Source organism: Mus caroli, unplaced genomic scaffold (genome assembly GCF_978045245.1).
Source record: "Mus caroli unplaced genomic scaffold, Mus_caroli_1 scaffold_2, whole genome shotgun sequence".
Classification (NCBI taxonomy): Eukaryota; Metazoa; Chordata; class Mammalia; order Rodentia; family Muridae; genus Mus; species Mus caroli.
The window spans coordinates 155,022,134-155,049,273 of record NW_028227257.1 but is presented as its reverse complement, the minus strand read 5'-3'; the positions used below and the strand labels follow the sequence as shown (position 1 = coordinate 155,049,273).

General features: G+C 47.3%; 1 protein-coding gene across 5 annotated transcripts in view; it reads right to left on the bottom strand.

Moving 5' to 3' along the window:
* Positions 1-7,608: 7,608 nt before the first annotated feature.
* The window catches only part of Camsap1 (calmodulin regulated spectrin associated protein 1), a 56,936-nt gene continuing 37,404 nt past the window's right edge, over positions 7,609-27,140 (bottom strand). For 3 of the 5 annotated variants that reach the window (XM_085835098.1, XM_029473024.2, XM_021183958.3), the window contains 12 exons: positions 26,709-26,848; positions 26,525-26,621; positions 26,004-26,181; positions 22,969-23,060; positions 22,488-22,572; positions 19,575-21,942; positions 18,164-18,300; positions 17,493-17,701; positions 16,422-16,524; positions 15,229-15,344; positions 14,605-14,723; positions 7,609-8,482 (listed from right to left, as the gene is read on the bottom strand). In XM_085835098.1, the coding sequence (XP_085691224.1) occupies positions 8,180-8,482; positions 14,605-14,723; positions 15,229-15,344; positions 16,422-16,524; positions 17,493-17,701; positions 18,164-18,300; positions 19,575-21,942; positions 22,488-22,572; positions 22,969-23,060; positions 26,004-26,181; positions 26,525-26,621; positions 26,709-26,848 (3,947 nt within the window). In that variant the 3' untranslated portion in view covers positions 7,609-8,179. The remainder of the gene's footprint in view (positions 8,483-14,604; positions 14,724-15,228; positions 15,345-16,421; positions 16,525-17,492; positions 17,702-18,163; positions 18,301-19,574; positions 21,943-22,487; positions 22,573-22,968; positions 23,061-26,003; positions 26,182-26,524; positions 26,622-26,708; positions 26,849-27,140) is intronic. The other 2 variants (XM_029473025.2, XM_021183950.2) reach the window with 1 other exon arrangement.

Sequence of the window (27,140 nt, the reverse complement as noted above, 5' to 3'; positions counted from 1 at the left end):
AGGAACCAACATCTCATCCATCACCTACTCTGCCCACGACTACGGGGACCTCTCCTCCCCTGTGCACCTCAGAGTCACACCATGTAGCCCATGCTGGCTGCAAGTTTATGATCCTCCGCTTTAGTGCCCATAGTACTCGCGTTATGGCATTGTGTTTCATATCGAACACATATCACTGTGTTCTTTGGGCAGTTTCTAGTATTTTACCATACAGAAATGGGAGGAAACTCCTGTGAGGTCAGGTCTCCCAGTAGAAGTCTGGCTGAGTTGACATCTGCCATAGACAAGTGTGTGCAAATTCCTATGTTGAGACCCTAAGCCCCAGAATTTTAGAATATGATTGGCTTTGCTAGAAGGTTTTGAAAGACAAGGACCATGGAGACAAGAACATGAGCGATCCAACCCCGCCTCACTGGTGATCTAAGTGGTCAGGCCACAGATACAGAAGGACAGCTACATAAGGATACAGGGTGGAGACTGTATGAGAGGAGGAAGGTGGCCACAGGAGTTAGCCCTGTCACCCCTTATCTCAGGCCTCTAGCCTCCAGGACTGTGCAGGGCACACCATGCTGTAAGACGTATGTGGGTGTATGTGGTGCGGCATGTGGGGGGGTGTGTGTGTGGCATGAATGCAAGTGCTCCCAGAAGCCAAGTCAACTTCTGGCATAAACACTACAAATTGTCAGCAGACTAAATCTGACAATATGTAGGTCAGAGCTGGGTCATTTATTCCAGGAAAACAGGTTTCTCTAAACACCCAGAAGGCGTGATGGTAAGAACAGAATCACCATCTTTTCAATGGGATAAAATGAACCCTGTAAAACTCAACCTAATTCTAGTACACTAAGACAGGAAACCTACAGTCAGGAACGCCACAATGCCACCAGGAGGATGCCCGGCCGCTCTCCCAGGCACAGCCAGAAGGCAGGAAAGACACAAAAGCCTTAATAGAGCTACAAAGGAAGGACAAGCAAACATTCCTTTTCATAGGATGTTAACAGAGTTCAAGTGCCTCTAAAATTAATAAGAATAAAAGTTGAGTAAGACTGCTCATGGCTGAAAAATCATTTGTGTTTATATGCTGCCTGCATCAGTGCTATTAATAGGAAACAAATTATAGGTACAAATTCACAGTACACTCACTGAGAGCCAAGCTGCAGGTGCAGCCTAACAGGACCTGGCAGGGCTCACCTAGAAGACACAGGCACTGTCTTCTTCCAGCCTTCTGAGGAGTTTTGTTACCTCTGTGGTCTCAACTCCCCTGCCTGTATTTAACTCTCTGGGTGGATCCTCACCCACGTACCCACCCACAGACCACGGGCCCAGAGAAAAGGAACAAAGTCACAGAGCAGCAAGCATTGCTGATAGGGAGAGTGGAGGGGACAGTGTTGGTCACTAGAGATCTACCCAGAAGCAAACAGACAAGATGCCTACACTTTCCTAAGCCCAAATCCAACCCCAGGTGTATGGCAGGCTGAGAACCAATGAGCCAAAACCAAGAAGGGTTTGAGGATACTTTAAAAGACTTCATGACCCTATAGCATAGAATTTTTCAAAACTAGTTACAAAAACTTGATAATGCAGCCCTAGAAATTTTAAGATTTTTTTAAAATTTTTTTTTGTTTTTTGGTTTTTTTCAAGACAGGGTTTCTCTGTGTAGCCCTGGCTGTCCTGGAACTTACTCTGTAGACCAGGCTGGCCTCAAACTCAGAAATCCGCCTGCCTCTGCCTCCCGAGTGCTGGGATTAAAGGCGTGCACCACCACGGCCTGGCGAAATTTTAAGATTTAACAAAGTATGAAAAGTGGAAAAAGCTAATCAATTTGCAAAAGATGACAAAATAGATAGGCAAAAGCTTGTATAGACAGCGTCCAAAGCAAAAAGTACAGCCAGCCAATGAAGAGAGAGAAAGACGGTCAATTTCATGTGGTCAGAAACGCCCATCAAGAGCTGGGCGGTGGTGTTGGTGGAGACAGAGGCAGCAGGGTCCCTTTGAGCTCAAGGCCAGCACAAAACAAAAACAAAACAAACTCAGCCCTGATGAACACATGACTGAACAAATGACAACCCATGTTGATCCAAAGTCCGGACCCTCCAGGACTCCCTCCCCATGAGCGCACTGCGCACTGCGCACCTGGCCAGCACCTGGCCACGTAGGCCCACAGGCTCACACTGCAGGAGCAGGACTTGTGGGGCCTCCTCTGACATCCTCCACTTTTCTCACTAGGAAGCCGGAGGGCAATGGTTCCACCGTCTCTGCTTCCTCAGCAGCCTCCCTGGGTCTGAGATGTACCCTCTCTCTACTATACCATCAGAATGAGTTTGCACAGCAGGCCTCAAGCCTGCCCCCTGGTTTACATGCTGCCTGCATTTCCCTCTCAGGGGCAGGGAGCCTCATGGAGTAGGCAACTGTGATGGTTTGGACCAGGGAGTGGCACCATTTGGAGGTGTGGCCTTGTTGGAATAGGTGTGACCATTGGAGTAGGTGTGTGACTGTGGGTGTGGGCTTAAGACTCTCACCCCGGTTGCCTGGAAGTCAGTCTTCCACTAGCAGCCTTTGGATGAAGACGTAGAACTCTCAGCTCTGCCTGTGCCATGCCTGCCTGGATACTGCCATGCTCCCACCTTGATGATAATGGACTGAACCTCTGAACCTGTAAGCTAGCTCCAATTAAATGTTGTTTTGGTCATGGTGTCTGTTCACAGCGGTAAAAACCCTAACTAAGACAGCAACCCATACCTCCAAGCCTACCCACATAAGTGCCAACTGAATGCTGGCACATGCTGCCACAGGCTTACCCACGTGGCATCTCACATGGCACTAGGGACACTCCAAACAAGAATGCCAAGCACCTGGCAGCACTGAGGAAGGCAGAGACAAAAGAGTCAACTTGTACTTACATGCTCTGGTCTGTGCCTATTTAATACCCTCAGTGAATGCCATGTTTTAAAGTAAACACAGAGGGCTGGCGAGATGGCTGAGTTTGGTTCCCAATGCTACGTCAAGTGGCCCACAACTACCTTCTGGAAACTGGGCCGGTTATTCAATGGCTGTAGTTGCAATCTAGGGCAAGGAAGACCATTCCACAGCAGAAGGTTCCCTGCAGTGTTTGTGGCAAGGTGGTGCCCATGGGAATGGTGGGCTTAGATGGTGCCAAGACCACCTGGATCAAGAGGCTTCTCCTTTGCTCCCAGATATCCAAAGGTGGATGCTCTATCTACTTCAGTAGCTCTAGGGAAAATATGCCAAGCATACGAATAAGTCTGCAGTTGTGGAGTGGGAGACAGAACAGAGAGCTGTGCATGAGCTTAAGTGGAGGGCAGACTATCCTGGAAGGGCTCCTCCAGTCTTCAACACACATGTGCCCCTAGTACCTCTGGAAGCTCTGCAGGAAGGGATTCTCTCTATAGAGACACGGGACATGGTGGTCTCAGAGCAGGCCTGCTATCCCAGAGGGAGTCCAGGGCCCATGACCATACTTACAATGTGACTTCATTGTCCCCAGCATGCCCAGTCGCGGCTGCTGCTGAGGGCATGCCCTCTGCTCTCCAGTCGCTGCTGCTGCTGAGGGCATGCCCTCTGCTCTCCCAGAAGCTGCTTGAACCCAGCTTCCGAGGTAACTGTCCGTTTCCTTGCGTTCACCTGACAGACGTTTAACCACTTTCATTGACCGTCCATCAATTACTAACAGGCACAGGGACACAGCTCAACAGAGATCACCGGGACTTTAAACAATCTGGGCATTAGCAAACGGCATCCTCATCTGATGCCAAGCCTAGAACCACAAGGCCCAGAGTGGGGACTGGGCCCACTGTTAACCAGCAGTGGCTACATCTCCCCAGAGCACTGTTCCTGCCAGGGTCTGCTCTCCTGGGAAAAGAAACAGTAAACTGGCTGCTTGTGAACCAAACAAACAGTTGAGGAAACAAACACAAAAACAGCTTAAATGTCACTATGAGATAGCAGCACGACAACAGTCACAAGCTCAAAACTGCAGCTATGGTAGGTAAATGGACTGGTGTGAGTGGATAAGGCCGTGATAAAGGTGAGCCCAGCAAACGCCTGGTGAGAATTCACTTAGCACTGCCTGGCTGTCCCACTCCCATTTAGGAAGATCTACCTTGAACTACAGATCCAGCATAGAGACCAAAAGCCAAGCTGTCTTTCGAAACAATAGCTGTATCAGTTCAACTTAAACACACAGAAGCCCTTGTCTTCAGCTCTAGACCTGGGAGTTTGGCTGGTCCTAAATCCCTACACAACAGCAAATACAGGGCCATTCTCTCAGGCCACCCAGCTTTGTGTCTACAACTAGTAGCAGTGGCTACCCAGGGCTTCCATCAGCCCACATAATCAAACATGAGAGAACACCCTTCCCTCCCAAACACAAGGGACTACTCTCCTGCCTATGGCATGAAAGAGTTTCTTTCTCTTTATGCCAGAAAATACGACAGGGCCATTTCCAGCCAGGAGACAAACCTGAGATATCACAGATGTTGGAGTGGGGACAGGCACCCTACCCTCTAAAGCTTGTGGTGCGCAGAGGGACACCAACCAGAATCTTTGCTCAGGCACCAGCTTTCAGAACAAGTGTGACGAGGGTCTCCCTTCTCCCAGTAAAGATGCTACCATACTGCTGCAAGGTCTGTACCATCCACCCTAACTACAAAGAACTACTACACCCTGACTTGAACCAGTCACGGGGTGCAGCCTGGACTACATGTTCTTCCTTACCATGCAGGTGTTGCTATGTCCTCCTTACCACTTGGGGAACTAGGGAAAGTAGACCCTGGATGGTAAAGACACTGACTGTACTTTCCCAGGCCACAACCTGGCAAATAGGAGGGATGGCGGGGCTAGGGGAGGAACCTGTCATCCACGCCCTGTATTGTCAGGGAAGTTTGCATCACAGCTCTGACATCCCCAGCCATACCTTTGCACAGGCCTCCCAATGGTGGCATGGTCACACCGGAAGATGCCGGACACCTCTCACAGGTTTGAGAGCTGACACAGCTTTTGTCAACACAAACCTAGAAAGACCTGGGAGACCCACTGAGGAACGGCCTCCATCACATTGTCTGTGTGGTTTAGGAGGGTCGAGCCTGTGTGAAATGGCAGCAGAGCAAGCGGGGGGGGGGGGGGGGGGGGAAGCAAGCCAGGGAGCTGCATCCATGCCCCACTGTCTCTGCTTCAGTGCCTGCCATGGCTTTCCTCAGTGGTGGATTGTAATCTGTGATCCAGATAAACCCTTTCTTCTCAAGTTGTATTTGGTCGTGGCTTTTATTATGGTTTTCATTTCTCACAGCAACACAAAGCTCAGAACACCAGTGATACCAGATACCAAAAGCACCTCCAGAGTGCACCTCAGACACCAGGAAGACCCTGAGTCAGCAAGGTACAAGTTTATTGCCAAGGAATCAGTGAGAAACAAGAGGATGCTGGGCATGGCTCGTTCCCAGTTGGGGCTTGTGACTTGGCCATAGTCACAAAACAGAAGTTAGTACTGGCTTTACACATGTGGTACTGGACACAGATAAAATGAAATCACCAATAGGCTCAGGCCACCAAGATCAAAGCCATTTTACTAGGTAAACCAGCACCAATCTATAAAGGTTTACTCAAGTTGATTAACTTTCAACAAGAAAAATGTACTTTTAACACTTTCTTCTTCCAAATGACAACCAGAGTTTCAAACAATCTAGAAGTAAATTTTGTATTATGCCACTTTTCAATATTGCCTGAGTAGTCTGGACCTTAAAAGTCTGATTGGAGATTGTATTGCAGAAACACACCTAGAATACCAGGTCAAAAGGTCACACTAGAAACAGTATCTTTGGCATGCATACACACATGTGTACGCAGGCCACATGTACACGTTTGTGTGCATATACTCATATATGCACATACAGGTACATCCCACATTGACACACACATGTAGACCTGCACATCTAGTTCTGAGATTTTTTTTTTTTTCTTTTTTTTCTTTTGGTTTTTCGAGACAGGGTTTCTCTGTGTAGTCCTGGCTGTCCTGGAACTCACTTTGTAGGACCAGGCTGGACTCTAACTCAGATATCTGCCGGTCTTTGCCTCCCAAGTGCTGGGATTAAAGGCGTGTACCACCACCGCCCGGCTGAGAAATATTTTTAATGCCAACCGACCTGGGCTCCTTGGGGGGGTCTGTCGTTACTAAGGAATGAGCCGCATGAGTCATCATGTACTCAATTTCTTGACACTTTCTGCCCAAAAAGCTGAGTAGCCTTCCCAGCAGTTGGTCAAGACAGTGTCCCCACACCCTGGAGGCTCCAGATCACCACCGCAAAACCCCGTACCGGAAACTTCCTAATAAAAAAAAAATCAAAACTACTTCTGTGCCATGGAACACAGAAGGCATGAGTGCGTCTGAGCCATCAAGCCACATGGCCTCCGGTCTGGGCTTGAGACACTGGCACTCTACGTCACATGCAGACCCTGCGTTCTGAGACAGCCTTCAGGACAGGCCACATGCTAACTCACCATATCAAAAGTCGAGCAGAAATGCAACTTCCTGGCCTACACCAGGTCTTCCAACTCTTCATGAAAAATAAATTCCTAGGTAACACAAAAGTCATGCGCAGCTGCCCTGAAGCCAGGAGATGTGGGACACTGTCAGCAGAAGGAGTTGTGACAACCACACACATGGTTAACAGAAAGCCAGCTCATTACTTTATTATATTTTAGTGCTCTCTTAAAATAAATATGGTAACATCAAGTGCACAGTGAGAAATGAAGACACACAGGGCAGCCGGTGACAGGTGGTCACAGACTTTAATGCTCATACAGCATAGCGCCACCCCTGACTGGATACACAGTCACAAAGAAAGAGAAGACAAGACCTCACCTCACCCCTCCAGCGTTCTGTCCCATGCTCCTTTCCTCTGTCTACATGACACTGCTAGCGCTAACACTAAGATGTCTGAGTTCCCGCTATGATCTTCAAGTCTCTCCTGCAGTTAAGACAGATTCAAGTAACACTCTCAAAAAGAAATGTGCAAAACTACAAGTGGCTCCAGGGTCTTCACATAGCTGATCCATCACTGGGGCACCTCTGCTCCCCAGGAACGCCTGTTCTGAGGCAGGCAGCTGCCACAGGGACCAGCGGGGAAGAGACCCAAAGCAGCTACACCATTCTGAAATAACCGCGAATAACCAGCAAGGTTTAAAAGAGGCAAAAAGCAGAATTACCAACCTCACCTGAGAGCGCACACTGCACTGAGCACGCTGTTCCTCCAGAAGCAAGAACCATGGTAGCTACTAAGCCAGGCCAGGCCTTCACACCACCACAAAGGAGCCGGCAGCCAAGGGTGGAGAAGTACGCTACTATACCAAAATCTGCCTTTATTACAGTGAACATACCAGCACATTCCCCAGACCTAACCAGTGGTGGCTAAGCCGGCTTAGCTGCCGGCTTCCAATGAGGCCAGCATCAGCTAGCAGTACCCACAGCCCTCCCAACTGTGTGGCAGAAATACTCACTCCAAATATGTAAACGTCATTTTAGCAGAAGACAAACTTTGCCGATTTCAGTGCTTTTAGTGAACTGACATTTTCAGTAAACTTTTTCTGAGCAGCAAGGAACAGGTTTTTTTTTTCTTTTTTTTTTTTCAGAATCTTAGAACTGGATATAAAGGTTGGCAGTAGACACAGTCAATAAATATTATACAATTTCTAAAATGAAAAAGATTTCCCATACGAACTCTTTTTATGAAGACATTCAAACACCCTGACCCGAATGAGCCTTGGCCCTATAATCACGCACGATTACAGCTGGCCAACATGGGGCATCAGGCAATGTGCACAGGGGTGAAGGGAGGCCAGAGAGCAGATCACATTTAACTTATTCTGAAGAACTTCAAGTGAGGGGCCCACAGGCCAGGATCTCACTCCATGGTGTCCCTTATTCTGAGGATCTATCTCTGTGGTCAGCAGGGCCACGGCAGCCAGCCATGCCCATGAAAGCACAGGACTCACTCCTGCATACGTCATGCCCAGCATCCATGTGTGCAGGGGAGAGAGCATCTTCTCTGTTCTCTAGGAACTGCTGTAGAAAACTGTCCATGGCTCATCAACTTCCTACCAAGTAGATGAAAATAATAAATAGGGATCCCGTCAGCACAACCTCTCAGAGTCCTGATTGCCGTGGTCACTTGCGAGTCTGGGTCTTCTTTGGCACTGTGGGCCGCTTGGGCTGCCACAAGTGGTTATGGATCGTGAGTGCATCCACGCTGACCGACATGGTCTTGGCTGGGATCAGGTTAAACTGCTTTCGGTCTGAGCTGTATTTATATAGTTTGTCAATCATCTTCTTGGTGATGCTTTTTGGCCCCGTGCCAGTGAGTTTGTAGATCTCTTCAGTGTCGGGTTGGTAGCAGTAAAGTGCCCTGAACTGGCAGCCCGCATCTCGGAACAGAATAATATAGTGGTTGGCATCACACTTCTCCAGCTCCTGGGGAGTAGGAAGAGATGGAAAACACTGAATGCCACTCTTATACCCTAGATTCCCATTGTTGCCCAATGGGCAGGTATTATTCCAAGGCAATAAGGGTCCAATAAACATCCTCTTTTAAGAACAGACAAAACAGGTTCAGCACAGCCTCCCCACTTAAAAAAGCTATGGCTGGCCAACGAGATTTTACTAAAGACTCTGAGCAAGCAAGGAAAAATGCTGCTGAGACAAACTGAGGAATCATATAAAAAGGTGCTTCACAGCTCCATGCTGTGAAGAAACGTAAACCAAAACCAAGTGAGCACCAGTTCACAATGAACGCTAAAATAAAAAGGGCAGATATGAAATGATGTCGTCAGCTGCTCTCCACAGTGGACATGGAGTCTGTTCTCGAGGAAACTGTGAAAACTGTCTGTGGCTCGTCACCCTGTACCAAATGACATCCTGTGACCACTCTCTCTCCGAGTCCTGACTACCACGGTCACTTACATGTCTGAGTCTTCCTTCTATATGCAAAGTCAAGAATAAGGACATCCAAGGAGGCAGACCTCATGCAGATCAGTGACTGAACTAAATACAGAGAAACCTACTGAGTGATGGCTTTCAAAGGGTAGCATTTGTGAACTAAAGTCTAGATTTTACCCCCTCCTCCTGCCAAGACAGGGTTCTCTGTGTAGCCCTGGCTGTTTTAGAACTCACTCTGTAGACCAGGCAGGCCTTAAACCCAGAGATCTCCCTGCCTCTGCTTCCTGAGTGCTGGGACCAATGGCATGCGCCACCACATCCCATTCTAATAAAGCTATTACCAAGAAAGAACCTGCAGCCAACAACCTATTGACATTGCTACCAGGCTTTGCTATGCAGTGTGAGAGAATACAGTCCTACATTGTGCACTCCTCCACATAAACTCTCAGTATCAGCAGTTCCTGAGTATGGTGGGAGCTCCTGAACTTTCCAGGCATCAGACTGCAGTGTTATAATCTTAGCCTACCATCTCCAGTGAGTGCAAAGGAGACTCTGAGGCCACCCAAAAAGCAGGGTGTGCCAGACCAAGAGGAGGTCCCAGTTCTCGCCCATAAAGCCGAAAATTTAAAAGTTATAAAAATATAAAACAATGGCTTATCTTTGCTTCAGAAGAGACAATTTCAAAAACATTTGATTTTTGCCAGTGTAATGTAATGGGTTTATTGTTGTCTATCCTTTGTAGTATGTACATGTGTATGATGGAAAGGGGACACATGTGTAGGTCAGAGGACAACTTTTTAAACTGGTTCTCTCCTTTCGGCTACACATGTGTTCCCAGGATCAAACTCATGCTGTCAGTATTTGCTGAGCCACCTCACTGACCCAGAATGTTTTGCCTACATGTTTGTCTGTATACCACATGAAAGCCAGAAGAGGGCAGTGGTGCCCCTAGTATTAGAGTTACAGACGGTGGTGACCTGCCATGTGGGCCTAAGAGTCAAACCCCAGCTTCTAGAAGTACAGCCAGTGCTCTTAACCATTGAGATCTCTCTCCAGCCACTATCAACCTACAAATGTAAAAGATTTAAGTAGAAAAAGAAAACCCTAAGTCTGTATACAATACTGACCTAACCTATATGAACGGTGTTTAAACATGGCTGAATGAGCTCTGGTCAGGAAAAAGAGCGCCACCTGCAGGCATGGCAGCTGTTGTGTATCAGGGTCCCTCAACATTAAAGATCACCCATTTCCTGAAGTGTGGCTCTGTAAGGAAGCTGGTACATAACTTCCTGGGTGTCGAAATCAATGGCTGACAGGAAGGCTCCTTGTACTGAGCTGGCTGACCATCACATTAACTCTGCCTTCCCTTTAGAGTTTGGAATTAGTTTTACATGGCTGACTACCATGTGAAAGAATACAGTTGAATTAAAAAATAAGCACATACACACATACACACACACACACACACACACACACACACACACACACACACAGACACACATACACACAGACACACATACACAGATACACACACACATACACACAGATACACACACACACACATACACACACACACACACACAGACACACACACACACAGACACACACACACACATACACACACACACACAGACACACACACAGACACACACACACACAGACACACACACACACATACATACACACACACACACGGGGGGGGGGGGGCTGGAGAGAAGGTTCAGCACTTAAAAGCACTTCCTGCTCTTCCAGAGGATGGGAGTTCAACTCCTGGCACCCACATGGTAGCTCACGACCATCTGTGACTCCAGTTCTAGAGGATCCAACACCTTCTTCTGGTTACATGGTGCCCAGACATACAAACAGGCAAAATATCCATAACATATAAAATAAAAATAAACATTTTAAAAGAAATAAAACAAAACAAAAAACAAGACAATAGAACTCCACTAAAACTAATCAGTCCTATAGCAAAGGCATCTAATGAGAGCTAAATGAAATCCCAGAAGAACTCAAAATAACAAAACCTATGGGTTACAGGCAGAGAAGAATCTCATTCAAAGGCATACAAGACATTTCCAAGGATTACAACAGAAAGTTTCCCAGAGCTAAGGAAAGAGACTTAAATACACAAACAGGAAGCATTTAGGACAACAAAAACAGACCAGAAAAGAAGTCCTTCATTATGTTATAATTAAATATGAATACACAGGACAAAGGCTACTACTGGAAGCAACAAGAAAGACACCCCTACCCCAGTCCTCTAGGGGATGCAGCAGTGTACAGTGTGAAGCTCAGCAGCCCAGGGCACCTGGGATAAACTCTATTACTCTCCGAGTCAATTATTAGATCAACTACCAACTGCTGGATACCATCACTGTGCAAAGGACAGCACATCACACAACTGAAACGTTAATAAATGAACAACTGATTCAAGAGGAAAAGAGGTGGTCCAAATACTACTAGGTCAATAAAATAGTAAAAATCTACATACAACTTCCAATAATAATGCTTTAATAATTTAATAATGTATTAATTGTCTCAACTCCCCAGTCAGAAGGCAGACTAATAACAGACCTCACCACAAAAAACCAGACATGTTCCCTGATGATCAGATAGATAGAAAGTTCTCAACAAATCACTTGCAAACTAAATTCAAAACACATCAGAAAGATCATTCACCATGATCAAGCTGGCTTTATTCTAGCAACAAAGGAAGGGCTCAATACACAAAATTAATACATGTTTTAATTTACATATATGTATGTGACACACATACAAGTAGTATACATACATATACTTTAAATAAATCTTTAAAAAAAAAGGATAATAAAGAATCCCAAAGAAACCCAGAGTAGAAAGAACATAACTCAACATGATAAAGGCTGTATATAACCAAACTACAGCCAACATTATTTTATATGGTCAAAAATTCAGAAAAGCAGTTCCCCTAAAATCGGGAACAAGACAGAGTGCCCACTGACTCTGCACTTATTAATACCAATACTAGAAGTCTTAGCTCGAGTAGCAAGACAAGCAAATAAAAGGGATACAAATAGGAGATGAATAAGATCTCATATGTACATGATAGAGTCCTATACACAAACCCTAAAGACTTCACTAGAAAACTCTTAGATCTAATAAACCCTTTCATCACAGTGACAGCAGACAAAATTAACATACAAAATCAGTGTCCTTCCTATTGACAAGTGGCAAACAAACTGGAAGGGAAATAATAACATTCACGATAGTCTCTGTAAAAAAGCAAAAAAATAGCCAACACTGGGGAGACAGAGGCAGGCAGTATGAGTTTGAGACCAGTCTCATTTACAGAATAAGTTCCAGGACAGCTAGGGCTACACAGAGAAACCCTGTTTTGAACATCATCACCACCACCCAAAAGGAAACACTACACACACACACATACACACACACACAAAATACCCCACTAACCCTGAATGTGGAAGACCTCTATAATGAAGACACTGAAGAAAAAAACTGAGGAAACCACTAGAAGATGGAAGGCCTCTCACGTTCATGGACTGGTAGGATTCATACTGTGAAAGTGGCCATCCTACCAAAAGCAAGCCACAGACTCAAGATTCAATGCAATCCCCATCAAAATCCCAGTGACAATCTTCACAGAAATAGAAAAAAAAATCTTAAAACTTACATGAAGTACCAAAGACCCTAGATAGCAAAAGCAGTCCTGAACAAAAAAAGAAGAGAAAGTATCCTATACCTGACTTCAAACACACTCCAAAGCCATATACTTAGCACGGTATGGCACCAAGATAACATGTAGCCTATCAGAGTATAAGAGAAGAGCCAGAGATAAGGCTACACAACTAAAGCCAAGTGTTGTTTTAATTTTTTTGTTTTGTTTTGTTTTTGTTTTTTCGAGACAGGGTTTCTCTGTGTAGCTCTGGCTGTCCTGGAACTCACTTTGTAGACCAGGCTGGCCTCGAACTCAGAAATCCGCCTGCCTCTGCCTCCCGAGTGCTGGGATTAAAGGCGTGCGCCACCACGCCCGGCTTGTTTTAATTTTTAAAACATTTTTAAAATTTGTGTAACTAGTAAATGCTTTGCTTGCATGTATGTGTGCGTACATGTGTGTCTGGTACCCAAGGAAGCCAAAAGAGAATATTGGATGTCCTGCAATCAGAGTTACAGGTGACTGTAAGGCACCACATAGGTACTGGGAACTGAACTTGGGATCTATGCAAGAGCAGAAAGTGCTCTTAACTACTGACTCATCTCTCCAGCCTTTAACAACAACAACAACAATAATAATATAAAGGATGTATAGCAAAGTCTTATGGAAACCCACTAATTTCTAACCTTATTAAAATATAAAAAATTTTAAGAGGAATTTTAAAGGAGTGGATGCCCTGCAATGTTCCTCCCAGGAAACCCTGTGTTATTAAAACAACAGACCTCAGTGTCAAGCATGGAGTACTTCCAGAGGCCCCCAAACATAGTGTCCTGCCATTGTCCTTGGCTGCCTACTCTCACTAGACGGTAAGACCCTACTGCTGAAGATGCAGCATATTATGCTGGCTGCAGTCCTCCCTAGGCCACTGCACAGGGCTCACCAATACACACACTCGATGTGGCCTCCCTCCCAGCACACATACTCACAGTTCCCAACTGTGAAGAGCATGTCAAACCCTAACTTTGACCCTCACTTTCTAACTGCCTCCAGACTCTTGAACTTGAAAGGCTACTAACATCTTTTCTTGTTCTCTCTCTCTCTCTCTCTCTCTCTCTCTCTCTCTCTCTCTCTCTCTCTCTCTCTCTTTTTGAGAGTCTCATACTATAGTCCAAGCTAGTTTCAATCTCATAGGAATCCTCCTGCCTCAGTCTCTTAAATGCTGAGATTATAGGCATGAGCAGACACAAAGCAGCAAACCAGCAGACACAAACAGCCTCAAGGAAGTGACAACTGACACAGGAAAGATGAGAAGTTTTCCATCTGACCCAACTTTTCAGTTCTTGGTGACTCAGGTGCCCAAAGTGCCTCCAAGGCCCACCCTTCTAACTTCTGCCTTCAGCCATGGGCACTCACCAGCAGGACAGCAGAGTCACCTGCCTCTTTTCTGTCTCAAGTGCACTGCCATTTAAAAATATCTACTCTACTCTGGGGACAAAGTGGGTTGCTGGGTGGCAGGGTACTTGTCTACTATGTATGCACGAGGCTCTGGGTTCCACTGTCAGCACCAGAAAATAAAAACAGAAACAAGTCACATCTATAGCCACAGAAACAGTCTCCTCTCCCCTCAGGAATGTGGCCACTGGACCAAGTGCTGGCCATACCTACCACCAACACAAGTACCTTCTTCCCCAGCTGAGGAAGATACTTCTTATCTCGATGTCTAGCTCTGAACCAAATGAAACCACTAACTGAATTAATCACCCACCTTTCTGACAAAACCCTGCTCTTCTATAGGGGTCTCCCGTAACCCTACAGAGAATTCTGTGTCCATGCTTCAGGACACACACCCCTCTACGTGGTGATTGGGAGAAAAAGGTTCCATGGCTAGTCAGTAACAGGGTAACTTAAAATAACAGGAAGAACATACCTCTGGCACTAACAGCAAAGGCTAACAGAATGTATTTTTATTCTATGTATAACCACCATAAAATTTGACACTTGCCTCCAATATTGAATTCTTGTGAGGCTCATTCACTTTTCCAGCCAGACAGCAGTGGGAGATGGCATTGTGAATAATTGGTTTGTTTGATTTGCTACTGGGCTCCTTAAAGAGTTTAGGACCTAAGAAAACCAGATCAAAAATTGCAAAATTATTAACACAAGCCACAAATACACACAAAAGAGCAACACTTTTCTCAGAAGCAAAATACAATTATGCATTTCTGAAAACAGAACATAAAGACCTCTTCTAATCTACTCAGAAGAATTAAAAAAAAAAATTAAAGTACTTGTTGCTACTTTCTGACCTGAGTCTCTTTACTATACAAATTACAAATCCAGAAACCGGAAAGTGACCAGGATGTATGATCCTGCTTTATCTCTGCTCTCAAAAGAGTAAGGAGTTATTATTGCCCACGGGACAAATAGAGGTAAAATCAGGGTCTCTGCTGTGTCCCTGCTGTGGACAGCCAGCAGTTAGAGATAGCTCTGACACTGAGTATATATTGAATTTTAAAAAACAAAACAAAACATTTTAGGCCAAAATAAAGATGTATTTTAAAGAGTGCTATCTATACCCAAGTGCCTCTGTGGGCAATATACCCTAAAGATGTTGTGTGGCTGTTACCTGTGTACTCAGCCACAGAGGCCAAAGAGGAAGCTGCTGATGCAGTCTCCCAGTCTCGGTCTGTGCTCCGACTGGGGTTGCGGCTCAGGATAGGTAAAGCTTCCAGTGATTCAACTCTGCAGGCAGAAAAAGACAAGGTGCTCAAGCTGCAGTTCTCCTACTTCTCCATGACAACCATACAATGCACGCCCACAGCTGCAACAGGCAGGGCCTTTATGTGAAGGTAGAAGATTTGGTGAGCCTTTGTCAACCACTGCCAGAGGGTGTCACCATGAGTGCAGGGAGTGACTGATGCTGGCTCAGGTATAGAGGACCAAGTACAGGAGACTAACAGCCACCAAGCAAGGGATGAGACCTAGGGAGGAGGGGCTGAAATGGGGCTACCCTCTGACTCCTGGCAGGTTGGGGCTGTGCATGCAGGGGTGCTGGATCATGAACAGTAAATACCAAGGGCAAAGCCTGTGAGAGCTGTGTAGAAGGTCACTCTCTCGGTGAGCTGTCAGGGATGGAGTACAATCTAGCCAGACAACCAACTCCCAAAACAAAACTAAAAGAAGCACCATTCAAGGCTGCCTAGGAGTCTTCCAGAGTCCAGGAGACAAAACCCCACTAGACATCAAGGAGGAATGAAAGCTCCTCTCCACAGACAGCATTCACAAGATGCCACTCAAATGAAGCCCCAGCTACAAGAAGTCAACACCATGTAGGAGCTCCCAGCTAAAGCTACAGTAAGAATTCATTGATGCCACAACAGGTACCCACAGCACCTGTAAGATTACTTTGTAACACAAAGAGGGGGTTTTAATAGCTGGTAGAAAATGAAAAATACCACTTTAAATGATCTGATAGCCCAAAAGCATTGGTCCCTGCCAGACCCCATAGCCCAAGAAAGACATTCACACCTAAGGCTGTGCCAGATGACGGTTTGACAAGCAATGTACTGAGATACACACTGAAGTATGCAGGTAATGGGGCTAAGTGTCACCCACTTGCTCCTATGCAACAAGAAGTGCACACTTTTGACAGGGAGGTCATGTGGAAAGAATGAGGGACGATGTCATAAAAGCCACTTAGCTCTGGTAGAGGTAGGCTGGGTTTTCTCCTAAACATTGTGGATCTAGTTATAAAATATCTCTCGATTGATGCTCTGTACAAGTGCACTAAGATACCTCATGGCATCTTAGCCTCCTTACCGGTGAGAAGGTGTGCCCCCCGAATAAACACTCTCAGGTTCTGTTGTTGCTGCAGATGCCAAGGACAGGCTGGAGCCAGAGTGAGTTTGGCTCAAGTTATCTGCTGTAGGAACAAAAAATTGGCAAACTGTGAAGAAGTTTACCAGGCCCATCCCTGCCATCCTAACACACTGTGATGGAGCTTCCCTGTACAACCCCCAACAATTCTCTGCCCAAACCCTGGATGTCCCTTGCCATCTTGGAACATCACATTTGGTCTCAGTCCCTTAAGCCTGTTTAAGGGATGGCCCCTCCCCTGAATCCTCTCACAGGAGCTGAGATAAAGCACTTAGCACTGAGCAGCAAGCATGGCTGGGGCTGGGGCTGGGGCTGGGGCTGGGGCTGGGGCTGGGGCTGGGGCTGGGGCTGGGGCTGGGGCTGGGGCTGGGGCTGGGGCTGGGGCTGGGGCTGGGGCTGGGGCTGGGGCTGGGGCTGGGGCTGGGGCTGGGGCTGGGGCTGGGGCTGGGGCTGGGGCTGGGGCTGGGGCTGGGGCTGGGGCTGGGGCTGGGGCTGGGGCTGGGGCTGGGGCTGGGGCTGGGGCTGGGGCTGGGGCTGGGGCTGGGGCTGGGGCTGGGGCTGGGGCTGGGGCTGGGGCTGGGGCTGGGGCTGGGGCTGGGGCTGGGGCTGGGGCTGGGGCTGGGGCTGGGGCTGGGGCTGGGGCTGGGGCTGGGGCTGGGGCTGGGGCTGGGGCTGGGGCTGGGGCTGGGGCTGGGGCTGGGGCTGGGGCTGGGGCTGGGGCTGGGGCTGGGGCTGGGGCTGGGGCTGGGGCTGGGGCTGGGGCTGGGGCTGGGGCTGGGGCTGGGGCTGGGGCTGGGGCTGGGGCTGGGGCTGGGGCTGGGGCTGGGGCTGGGGCTGGGGCTGGGGCTGGGGCTGGGGCTGGGGCTGGGGCTGGGGCTGGGGCTGGGGCTGGGGCTGGGGCTGGGGCTGGGGCTGGGGCTGGGGCTGGGGCTGGGGCTGGGGCTGGGGCTGGGGCTGGGGCTGGGGCTGGGGCTGGGGCTGGGGCTGGGGCTGGGGCTGGGGCTGGGCGCTTACGGGTAGAAGAGCACTTGGTGCCAGAGTCGCTGTAAGACTCTTCCCGGTGAACTGACTTTGGCCGAGGCTTTTTAGGCTTTGATTTAGGTTTGCCAAGTCCTTGTTCCTCCAAGGCCTGCTGCTGCTTCCTCCGTAAGTATTCCTGTTTAATGAGCTCTCGCCTTGCCTTCTCCTCCTCCTTCCGTAGTCGATCCTCTTCAGCCTTACGCCTAAGAACAAAATGGATTCACGAGACTGGGTCAGAGGTTCTCTTCCAAAGGACAAATGTACCAGACCCACTCTCTAAGATCCCTCTCTGTGGTTCTTTCTGTAGATTCCTGGGAACTATGGAAGTTTAAGGGGCAGGTTAGGACTGAATCACCTGGTAAACTCTCTGGACACAGACATCATATTCCCTGTGCTGCATGCTGGCAGCCTCATCATTACAATGGGGAGTGAGCGCAAAGGGAGTGAATGCATAGGGCTGATGTGAAAGTAAAGGATCATGAGAGCCACACGGATGTGTACTGTTGTGGCTAGTGAATGCCAACGTCCAACAGCAAGAATGAGGAGGGAGTCAAGAGCTGTGAGATGCTAGCCCCTGTGATGTACCAGCCTGGTCCTGTCTACCATCTACATCTAGGCTGCCCAACTGGACACAGACAAACGAAGGCTGCTGAGGAAGAGGTTACCGGGCTTCATCTCGCTTGAGCTCCACTTCTGCCTCCAGCTGCTGCTTGCGTGCACGAGCCTCTTCAGCCTTGCGCTGCTGTTTCAAAAGGAAGGCTGCCCGCTTCTTAGCAAGCTCATCTTCTGCTTTCTGTTCATCCTACAAAGCCCACATTACTTTGTAGTCAGTGGAAGTACAAAGGAACTCCTTACTATCCAACCTAGGCTTACCCTGATCAAGTATGGACTTTAACATACACTTAGAAAATCTGACTTCATTGTAGCTAGTCCTGGATATCCTAGAACTCTCTTTGCAGACCAACCTGGCCTCAGGTTCAGAGGTATGTCTGCCTCTGCTTGCCAAAGGTATGCACCACCATGCCCAGTTCTGATGCTTTTTAATTAATAAGCTTATTGTATGTACATACACGGTGACACAAATGGGGAAAAAAAAAGTCCATGCCACCAAACCACCTATTAGATGACCTGCACCAAATTCAGTTTCCCTACAAAGCCACACATTTTTCCACATCTCAGCTAACACCATGTGACTACAATCATACCATACAAAGTATGACTGGGAATGAGGAGGTGGCTCAGCAGAGAAACCTCTGCCTGGTAAGCATAAGGACCCGAGTTCAAATCCCCAGAACTCGCAAAAAACTAGATAGGAAAGACAGCTTTGTGTAATCCCAGTATATGAAAAGTAGAGACAGGGAGACCGTGGAACAAACTTGCTTGCCAGGCTAATTGAAATGATAAACTCCGGGTTCTACAGGACACCTTGCCTCCTATAGACTATAGAAGGTGGTCTATGGCCACATCACCCTGAACCCCATCCACTCTTGTCTAATACATAAGGTGGAGAGCAATAAAGTAAGGCACCCATTGTCAATCTCAGGCTTTTTACACACACCCACACACACACTCTACAAATGTCAATAAAACGTGCATCTTATAAGGCTGAGACTATAGCATGTGGTCAGGAGAAAACAGATATGATCAAGAGAAACCCTAGAGGCCATACTTCTTATCATCTCTGCAGGGCAGAGAAACAAAGGCATTTCAAAGCTTCTCTGCTGCCAGGTTTCCATACCGGGGGTTGGCAAATTGAAGCATACAGGCCAGGCCATATCTGGCTTGGATGTCTTTGTACAACACTCAAGTTCTGAGCACTTTTTACATTTTTCAGTGACCAAAAAGCCATCCAAAAATAAAGTATTCATGGCTCATTAAAAGTATCAGGCTCTAGGATGCACTGCCTGAGACTACATCTGGTTGGGTACATCCTCAAAATGGAGGCTTCTGTAGCCCACAAAGTCAAACATGTTTCTTCTCCTCCAGCTTGTTACAGAACCTGCTTAGAACAGAAGTTCGTGAGATAGCCTTACAACTAAGGCAATATGACTACGCTTCAACACAAGTCCAACTTACCTTGAAGAAGAAACCAACCCCAGGCTTCTGGTCACTATCTCCACCAAGCTCCACCGAGCTCTCATGGCCAACCACCTCTCCATCCTCATCAGGGGCCTTCAGGTCAGAGAGGTCTACCTCAATGAGGCTGGCCTTGCTCCTCAGCGGCTCTTCCATCGGAGTGTGTTCTTTGCCTGTGCTGGCAGAGGAGCTCAGCCCTGCCTCTTTCACACTTGTATCTAGACCCTCTTTAAAGTTCACCTGTTCTGATACAATGTTTGCATCTTTGCAAGAGGACAGAGCAAATGTCCGATGGTTACTCTCATCATGGAGCCTATAACTGTCAAAGAGACACTTCTCAGGGAGTTCCCCGCCTGGGTCCGACGGTGACCGTGGATGGGTGCTTGGAGGTAAAGACCTTGACTGTGGGAGTGTCTCCACACTGGGTGTTGGGGTTTTGCTCCGAGAACAACCCTGCTGCCTGTCTTTTGGAACCTTCAGTTCAGCCGGCCTTCCTGAGCGGGAATTCCGGCCCTGGCCAAGCCGTGGGGGTTTGCGGTGGCCAGGCACCCCAGTTGGAGAGAGTGGCTCAACAAAGTGGACTGGGGCCTTTATTTTTTGGTCCTGGCAGTTATTTTTAGTGCCCGGTGTTGGCACTGAGGGGGACTTCATGAGGAGCTGCTCTTGCTGCTGGGAGATCTTCAGTATAGCCTGCTGCAGGGTACTGATGGTCTCATTGAGCTTCTCAATGGACAGGTCACACTCGCTCACATCTACCTCACCAACACTGTCCTCGAGGAGCGCAGTAGAAATCATTCTGTGCTTCTCTCCATCATGCAGAGCAGCTGGGTCCCTGGGCTTATGTAGCTGGACAAATGCCACATCCTGAGCGTCACTGAGATCTCTCTGCTCTTCTTTGACAAGGAACCCTTCGGTTTTACAAGTGCCATCATCCAAGTCCTCCCCATTGTGCTGTGGGAATTCCTTCGTGAAGTGCTCGGGTCTCAGTGGCTGTGGGGCACCATCAGCCTTCCCTTTCTTTACCACATGCAGAAAGGCCGCTTTGCCCAGCTTCAGACGCTGCCGTGCAGACAGCGCCTCCATCTTTTTCTTCTGGGCTTCAATAACTCTGCGCTTTTCCTCCAGCTGCATGTGCAGCTGCACCAGCTCAGAAGCCAGCAGGCTGGCAGGGTCCTTACTGTGCCTGCCTGGACTCTGCTCCCTCTTCTGGCGCCACGTTGTCAGAGGGGCTGGGCAGCTTTCAGATGCATCAGGGGTGGTCTTCTGGGAGCTGCTGGTGCTGGACTTGGTCTCACAGCTGTTGAGCCGCTGGAGCTTCCTTTCAGCAAAGCTGGTCATCTTTACACTTCCACTGGCCATGGACATGCTGCTGAGCTGAGAAGTGGTGCTCAGACACGGGCTTGAGCGGCCGCTGGCATCATCCTTGTCTTCATGTTCCTTCACTTTCATATCCTCCTGTAGTTTAGCTGACTCTTCCTCACCAGCATATCTGGGGATAACCACAGGGTGGTCCTCACCAATAAAATCCTGCTCTGTATCCTCTACGTCTACCACATCAGAGTCCGAGTCTTGCCTCAAGATGGTCCAGGGCTCTGAGTCATGGGAGCTAGGACTCTGTGAACCAACGTACCACCTCCCCTCATCTTCCTCAGCCCTGCCTACATGGAGAAAGAAACCATCAGCAGCCTGCCCCTGAGGTAATGCATCAAATCTACCCAGGGCCAGAGGCTGTCCTTCCCCTGTAGCTTCTGCTGACTGTGGTCCTACCTCTGCAAGATCAATGCTCGCAGCAAATTCTGAACAAGGAATTGGGGTGAAAGTTCTGTTCAGGTCACGACTGCCATGGCTACCACTTACTTTCTTTCGTACCATAGGCTGGGAGCCCTCACTAGGCCTCTTGGCCATGATGGTCCTTGGCCTCCCTTCTCCACGCTCATCTTCCTTAGTGGTAATCTGCTTCTCTTTGGCTGGCCGGAGTACTGCTGGCATCAGGGGTTCTAAGTAAAAACTGTCAGGCTTACTCTCCAAAGTGTCTGCCTGTCTCTGGGGAGACCTGATACTTGCTAGCAGGCCTGGGGCCTGAGGTGAGGTCCTGGGCATGTCTGGGGAGGGAGGAGACACATCTGTCCTGATGATGGCTACAAGCTCCTCATCCTCATCTTCAATGTTGACATTGCTCAAGAGGCTTTTCCCATTGGCCTTTCCAGCGGAATGATGGGGTTGGTTCTGGGGGGTCAGGTGGATAATGTTAGATGCCAAGCTATCTTTGCTGATAGAGCGAGCTAAGCTGACACTGTCACCAGAACTGGGATCCACATCACAACTTGCAGCATGATGGAGAGCAAATGATGTTGGCTGTGACACAGGCCTGAAATAAAAGGAGAAACCAACTCACTGTTCAGCAGCCTGAAGAAGAGCTCAAGATATGGAGAGAGTACCAGTCTTACAGGAAGAAGCCTTATATAAACGCTTTAGGACAAAAGAGCAGCAGAGGCAACTTTTAGTGAATGACTCAAAAACACTTTGCCCCAGCACTCTTTACACACCCTTTAAAGTAACCAAGGCCCCGATGAGCCTTGATTATCTACATTTAGCACACTATAAATGACAGCTCAGATATTTTTTAAGCCCTGAATAAAAATCACCACAGGAAACATGAAGAACAAAGGCATCTGTAGCACAGGAGGCACTGTTGCTATCACAGACCTCTGCTGCGAGACCTCACAGCTCCCCCTATTGCTGGACACCATACATCATACAGTCACGGTGCCAGCACATGCTGGCATGGCTGTGGTATCACTAGCTGCCAGCTCCCAGAAGCAGCGTGCTGAATCTTTAAGGGTCCCTGGAACACATCTGGAGAACTGCTGCTTAGTCTAATGAGCACCCAATAGAAACAGTTCAGTGACTCACCTGTTTTTTTTCTCTGGCCATGCTCCTATTGCCCCTCGTGGCTGACCGTCAACCCGAGTTAAAGAATTCGATCTGTGCCGCTGATCTGTAGTTTGGAAGAAACGTTCAGTGTTAAGTGACTACCTCTGTGCCATTGGAAGCTCTTTCAGTGCAGTAGCCATCCGTCTGGGCAATTATCATCCTAACTCAGTACACTACTCCACTCCAGTACTGTAACCTCCAGCAGCTGCAGTGCGTGAAGAGCATACCTGCCACTCTGTGCGTGCAGCACACAACTTACCAGAGCTGAAATGACATTTACACCACAAGTTCTGAGCTACAGATCAATACAAATTAAAATTTATCCTGCTATTCTTAACTAGAATGGGTACATTAGAATAAGGTCATATAATTTTGAGGAATATTATTTTACTAACCATGAAAAGAAAAAGTAAAAAATAAATAAATAAAAATAAAAAAAGGAAAAGAATCATGGTCTCACCAGGGATTTCCTCTGTCTGTGACACTTTTTGCTGTTTCTGTCTCAGTGGCAACAAAGGATGGGACGGACTAAATGTGGAAGCTCCTTTCCCACTAAATAAAAATAATTCAGAAAAAAATAATGAGTTTAACAAACTTCAAGTTCAAAAGCAAAGGCAAAGGATAGTGAGACGGCTCAGCAGAGAAGAACACTGGCTGCCAAACCTGACAGTGTAGGTCCCATGTGGCAGAAGGAGAGAGCTTACTCCTGAAAGTTGTCTTCTAACTTCCACATAGGCACTGTGGTACATGTGTAACCATAAATACACACACACACAACCTGTCAATCAATGTAAAAGTAATAAAACAAAGGCATATAACTGAAAGAGACTATTAAAAACTTATATCAAGCTGAGAGCAGTCAGCAGGTTTCTCTGGGTAAAGTCTTTCCATAAAACTGAACCAAAAGAAAACCAATAAAGTTTTGAATTTGAGATAAAAATCCCCAAATTGGAACTGAGGAGATAGCTCAGTTGGTAAAGTGTTTGCTATGCAAATATAAGGTGGGCCTGAGTTGCCAGCACCCAGATTAAAAAGCCAGGCAAAGCAATACATATCTGCAGCCACTGTACTGGCAAAGACTGCTGACTAGCCAAATCAGTGAGCTCTGGGTTCAATGAGAGACCTTACTTATCTCAAAATATAAGATGGAGTATGATCAAGGAAGACATCCAACATCAACCTCTGTCTCCCCGCCCACACCCATACCCACACCCCCCCCACACACACACACACAGGCGCATACATGTGTACAAACACACCAACACTCACAAATCCCAAAGCTGCGAACACAAATCATACAACTTCTGGTTGCAGTGTGTGACACAAAGTCCCAAGTGACCACCACACAGGGGACCAGCTGAGTAAGAGCAATGCATGATATATATGTATGAAAATGTTACACTCACAAACCAGGCGGTAGTGGTGCACGCCTTTAATCCCAGCACTTGGGAGGCAGAGGCAGATGGATCTCTGAGTTCAAGTCCAGCCTGGTCTACATAGCAAGTTCTAGGCCATCTGAGGCTATATAGTAATACCCTGTCTCAAAAACACAAAAATAAAAAAATTTAAAAGACCACAAAGATGGTACCACTATATCAAACTGATTGAAAATGTTGAGAGTAACTTGAAAATGGATAAGCAGGGCACTCCCACAAAGCTGGGAGAGAATACTCACATATTTTAGAGAGCAATATGGAAACAGCTACAAAAAATCTACAATTATTCACACCTTTTGACTTCTTTGATTATAGCTTGAGTAAGAGGACTCAAGGCTCTGGCCATAAGGACACCTACTTTACATGAGACCAGCGGGTGTGGCGAAGGCACAGACCAGGTGGGCACTGTTCAGTGCAGCTGCATTAGCCTGAGACCCAACCATGGGGACTGGCACTAGCTTCCCATCAGGAAGAGCACACTCACACTGGAGGGCAGCTATTTTACTTTGGGGAAAAATTTGACCAATGGACAGTAATAAAGTCTGGGCAGGAATCACAGGGACATTCAACACCCTGGACTGCAGCTACTAAGGTTAACCCCAAAGGAATAAAGACAGGTGGCAGTCCTTTAGGGGAAGAGGAGACATTAGAAAGAGAGGGAGACAAAACTGAACAGAGGGGTAAAAGGGAATACAGAAGCCCAGCAGAAGGCAAGGAAAAAGAAAGTCGTTTATAACCTATAGTCACCCACAGCACCAAGGACCAGAGAATTCAAATAGAATAGAGTCAGAATATGCAACAGTGCCAAGCTATTCAGGGGAAGAATTTGATGAATGAGAAAATCTTCACAGCCACTGTTAGGTAGAAAAAGTCACTGAGCCAGTTAGAGCACATGTGATGCCAATGCTGCCTCAACCAAGTTCCATGAGCTAGAGAGAGGGAGAGGGGGAGGGAGAGAGAGCATGCTCGTGTATGTACACACGTACACACACACACACACACACACACACACACACACACACGGCATGTACTGGATCTGACCATAAAGACCCAGCACAAGGGCTGGATGTAAGGACTGCCAGCAAGAATGCCCAGGTACCCACCTAAGGCACATGTGGCTGTATGGCTCTGTCCTTGTGATGCTGTCACTCCTCAGCCACCGTCTGTCTGTACCCATGGGCTCTGAGCCACACACAGCTGCTCCAAGGACCGGATCCTGTCAGTGGATCTCAATCCTTAAATACTCCCAGGGCCACCTGATGGGTTTTTTGGGCTCTCCTCCTGGCCCGACCCCTTTTTAGCATCTTTAGTGTCAACATGAGAAAGTTGAGGTCCTTTCCAATTTGTGTCTAACTAGCTGCATGTGCTATTCAAAAATCACTTCTGAGTATCGTTTTAACCTTAAATCTCAACTCAATCTCCACATTCTAAAACTATGTTTCTGTTTTAAAATATTCTCTCAGGAAAACACACACAGGCCTCCTCCCACAGAGACTCAAACTCTCTCCCAGGAGAGCTTTCATCTCACCCTCAGCCCACTGACAAGGTTGTAGCCAATCAACCAGATCTAGCCAGCTGATAATGATAAAAATCAGTTCTCAAAACCCACTCTCCAGCAGCTCCATTCACTATGTCATCATCCACTGCTCACTGAAGCCAATGAAGCAGCACTACTTACAGCTGAGCAGCCTTCATTCCTAACGGCTATCAGATGACATTTCACAGCCAATTCTGACTGTTCTTCAGTTTCCTCCTTATTACATCATCTGTGAAACTGTAAGTCACTGTGAAGAGCAAGGGAGAAATCTCTTTTCTCTTCTACAATTTGATGTATTAATTAAGAATGAAACTTCTTAATTGCAACTAAGGCTTACAGACTCCTGGCCTCTGAAGAGGAGACTGAGTGCCCCAGGAACAGGCAGAAGGACAGACAGCGAGCAACAGGAGCTACTCGGGTACTCTCCACATTACTTACTTAAAAGAGTTTCTATTTCTCAGGCAAATAAAAGGAAAGAAGATGGTAAACTGGCCACAAAAGCAGAATGACTGACAGACTTACAGACACTCAGGTTCTTCCGAGTGGAGGTGGTACCGATGACTGCCTTCGGCAAGAGGCTGGGTGGATGGTGGCAGGTCAGCAGGGCTCATGGCAGCAGGGCTACCCAGGAAGCTGCGTTTGGTTGCATTGGAGATAGGGACAGGAGGCCGGCTGCTCTTCTGCTGTAACACTGTTTTAGCTACAGAAATAGCAATTTTATATAAATGTCTATTATTTATAGTTATAATGTCAGCAAGAAACAGAGAGCCTATAGCCTTTAGAACCATGGAAACACAGTTCAACTTTTACTTGAAACCAAACTTCTCAAAATTAGTTTAACAGGTGAGGCTCTAGGCCAACTTACAAATACAAAATTTAAAAACAATACCGACCAGAACACAGACAGACAAAAAAGGCAAGCCTGGACTTCAGGTCTGCCCAAGCACTGACACACAGACCACCTTGGTCTTCACAGACAGATGGGCTGACTCAACCCTTTGAGCTCTCAAGAAAATGGCTATGCCCACGCAGTGGCTACTCACCATCCTTCAGTTCTTGGATATCTCGGGGCTGAACAAAATCTGGTTTGACGTTCTCAAACCACCAGAAGAGCTCAGCGATGAAAACCATAACGTTCGGCTAAAACAAAACACACAACAACCCAGGCACAGTAAGTTCCTGCTCACAGTCAGCTGGCTCTAAGTGCGAGTCTGATGGCAGGTTTACCTTCAGCACTAGGGGAGCATACAGCATATCCTCCAGGGTGAGATAGAAACACTTGTTCAGATGCTCGTTGGAAAACTCCCTCAGAAGGCGGATGTTATAGAGGCTGTCAGCCATTGATGGCACCTCCTTCAGACAGATATCTGGTAGACACAGACAGGAAACTGTTATAGCACGCGTAGTGTGCTCACAGGGGTGTGTGTAGACACACAGTTCTGAACTGAAATTCTATGTAAAAGGGTTGGTGATAAAGGAAGCAAGGTGAAGAGAGTTTAAAAGACAGTAAGTTTCATAGGTGACACTAAAAGGAAAAAGAAAATATGTAAAGTCTCCAGACTCTGTATTCACAACGTAGATCATATGAGATCATAGGACTTCAAGGCTGGAGTCCTAAAGTGAACAGAGGGGCTGAACTAGAATTTAGTAGCAGAGCAC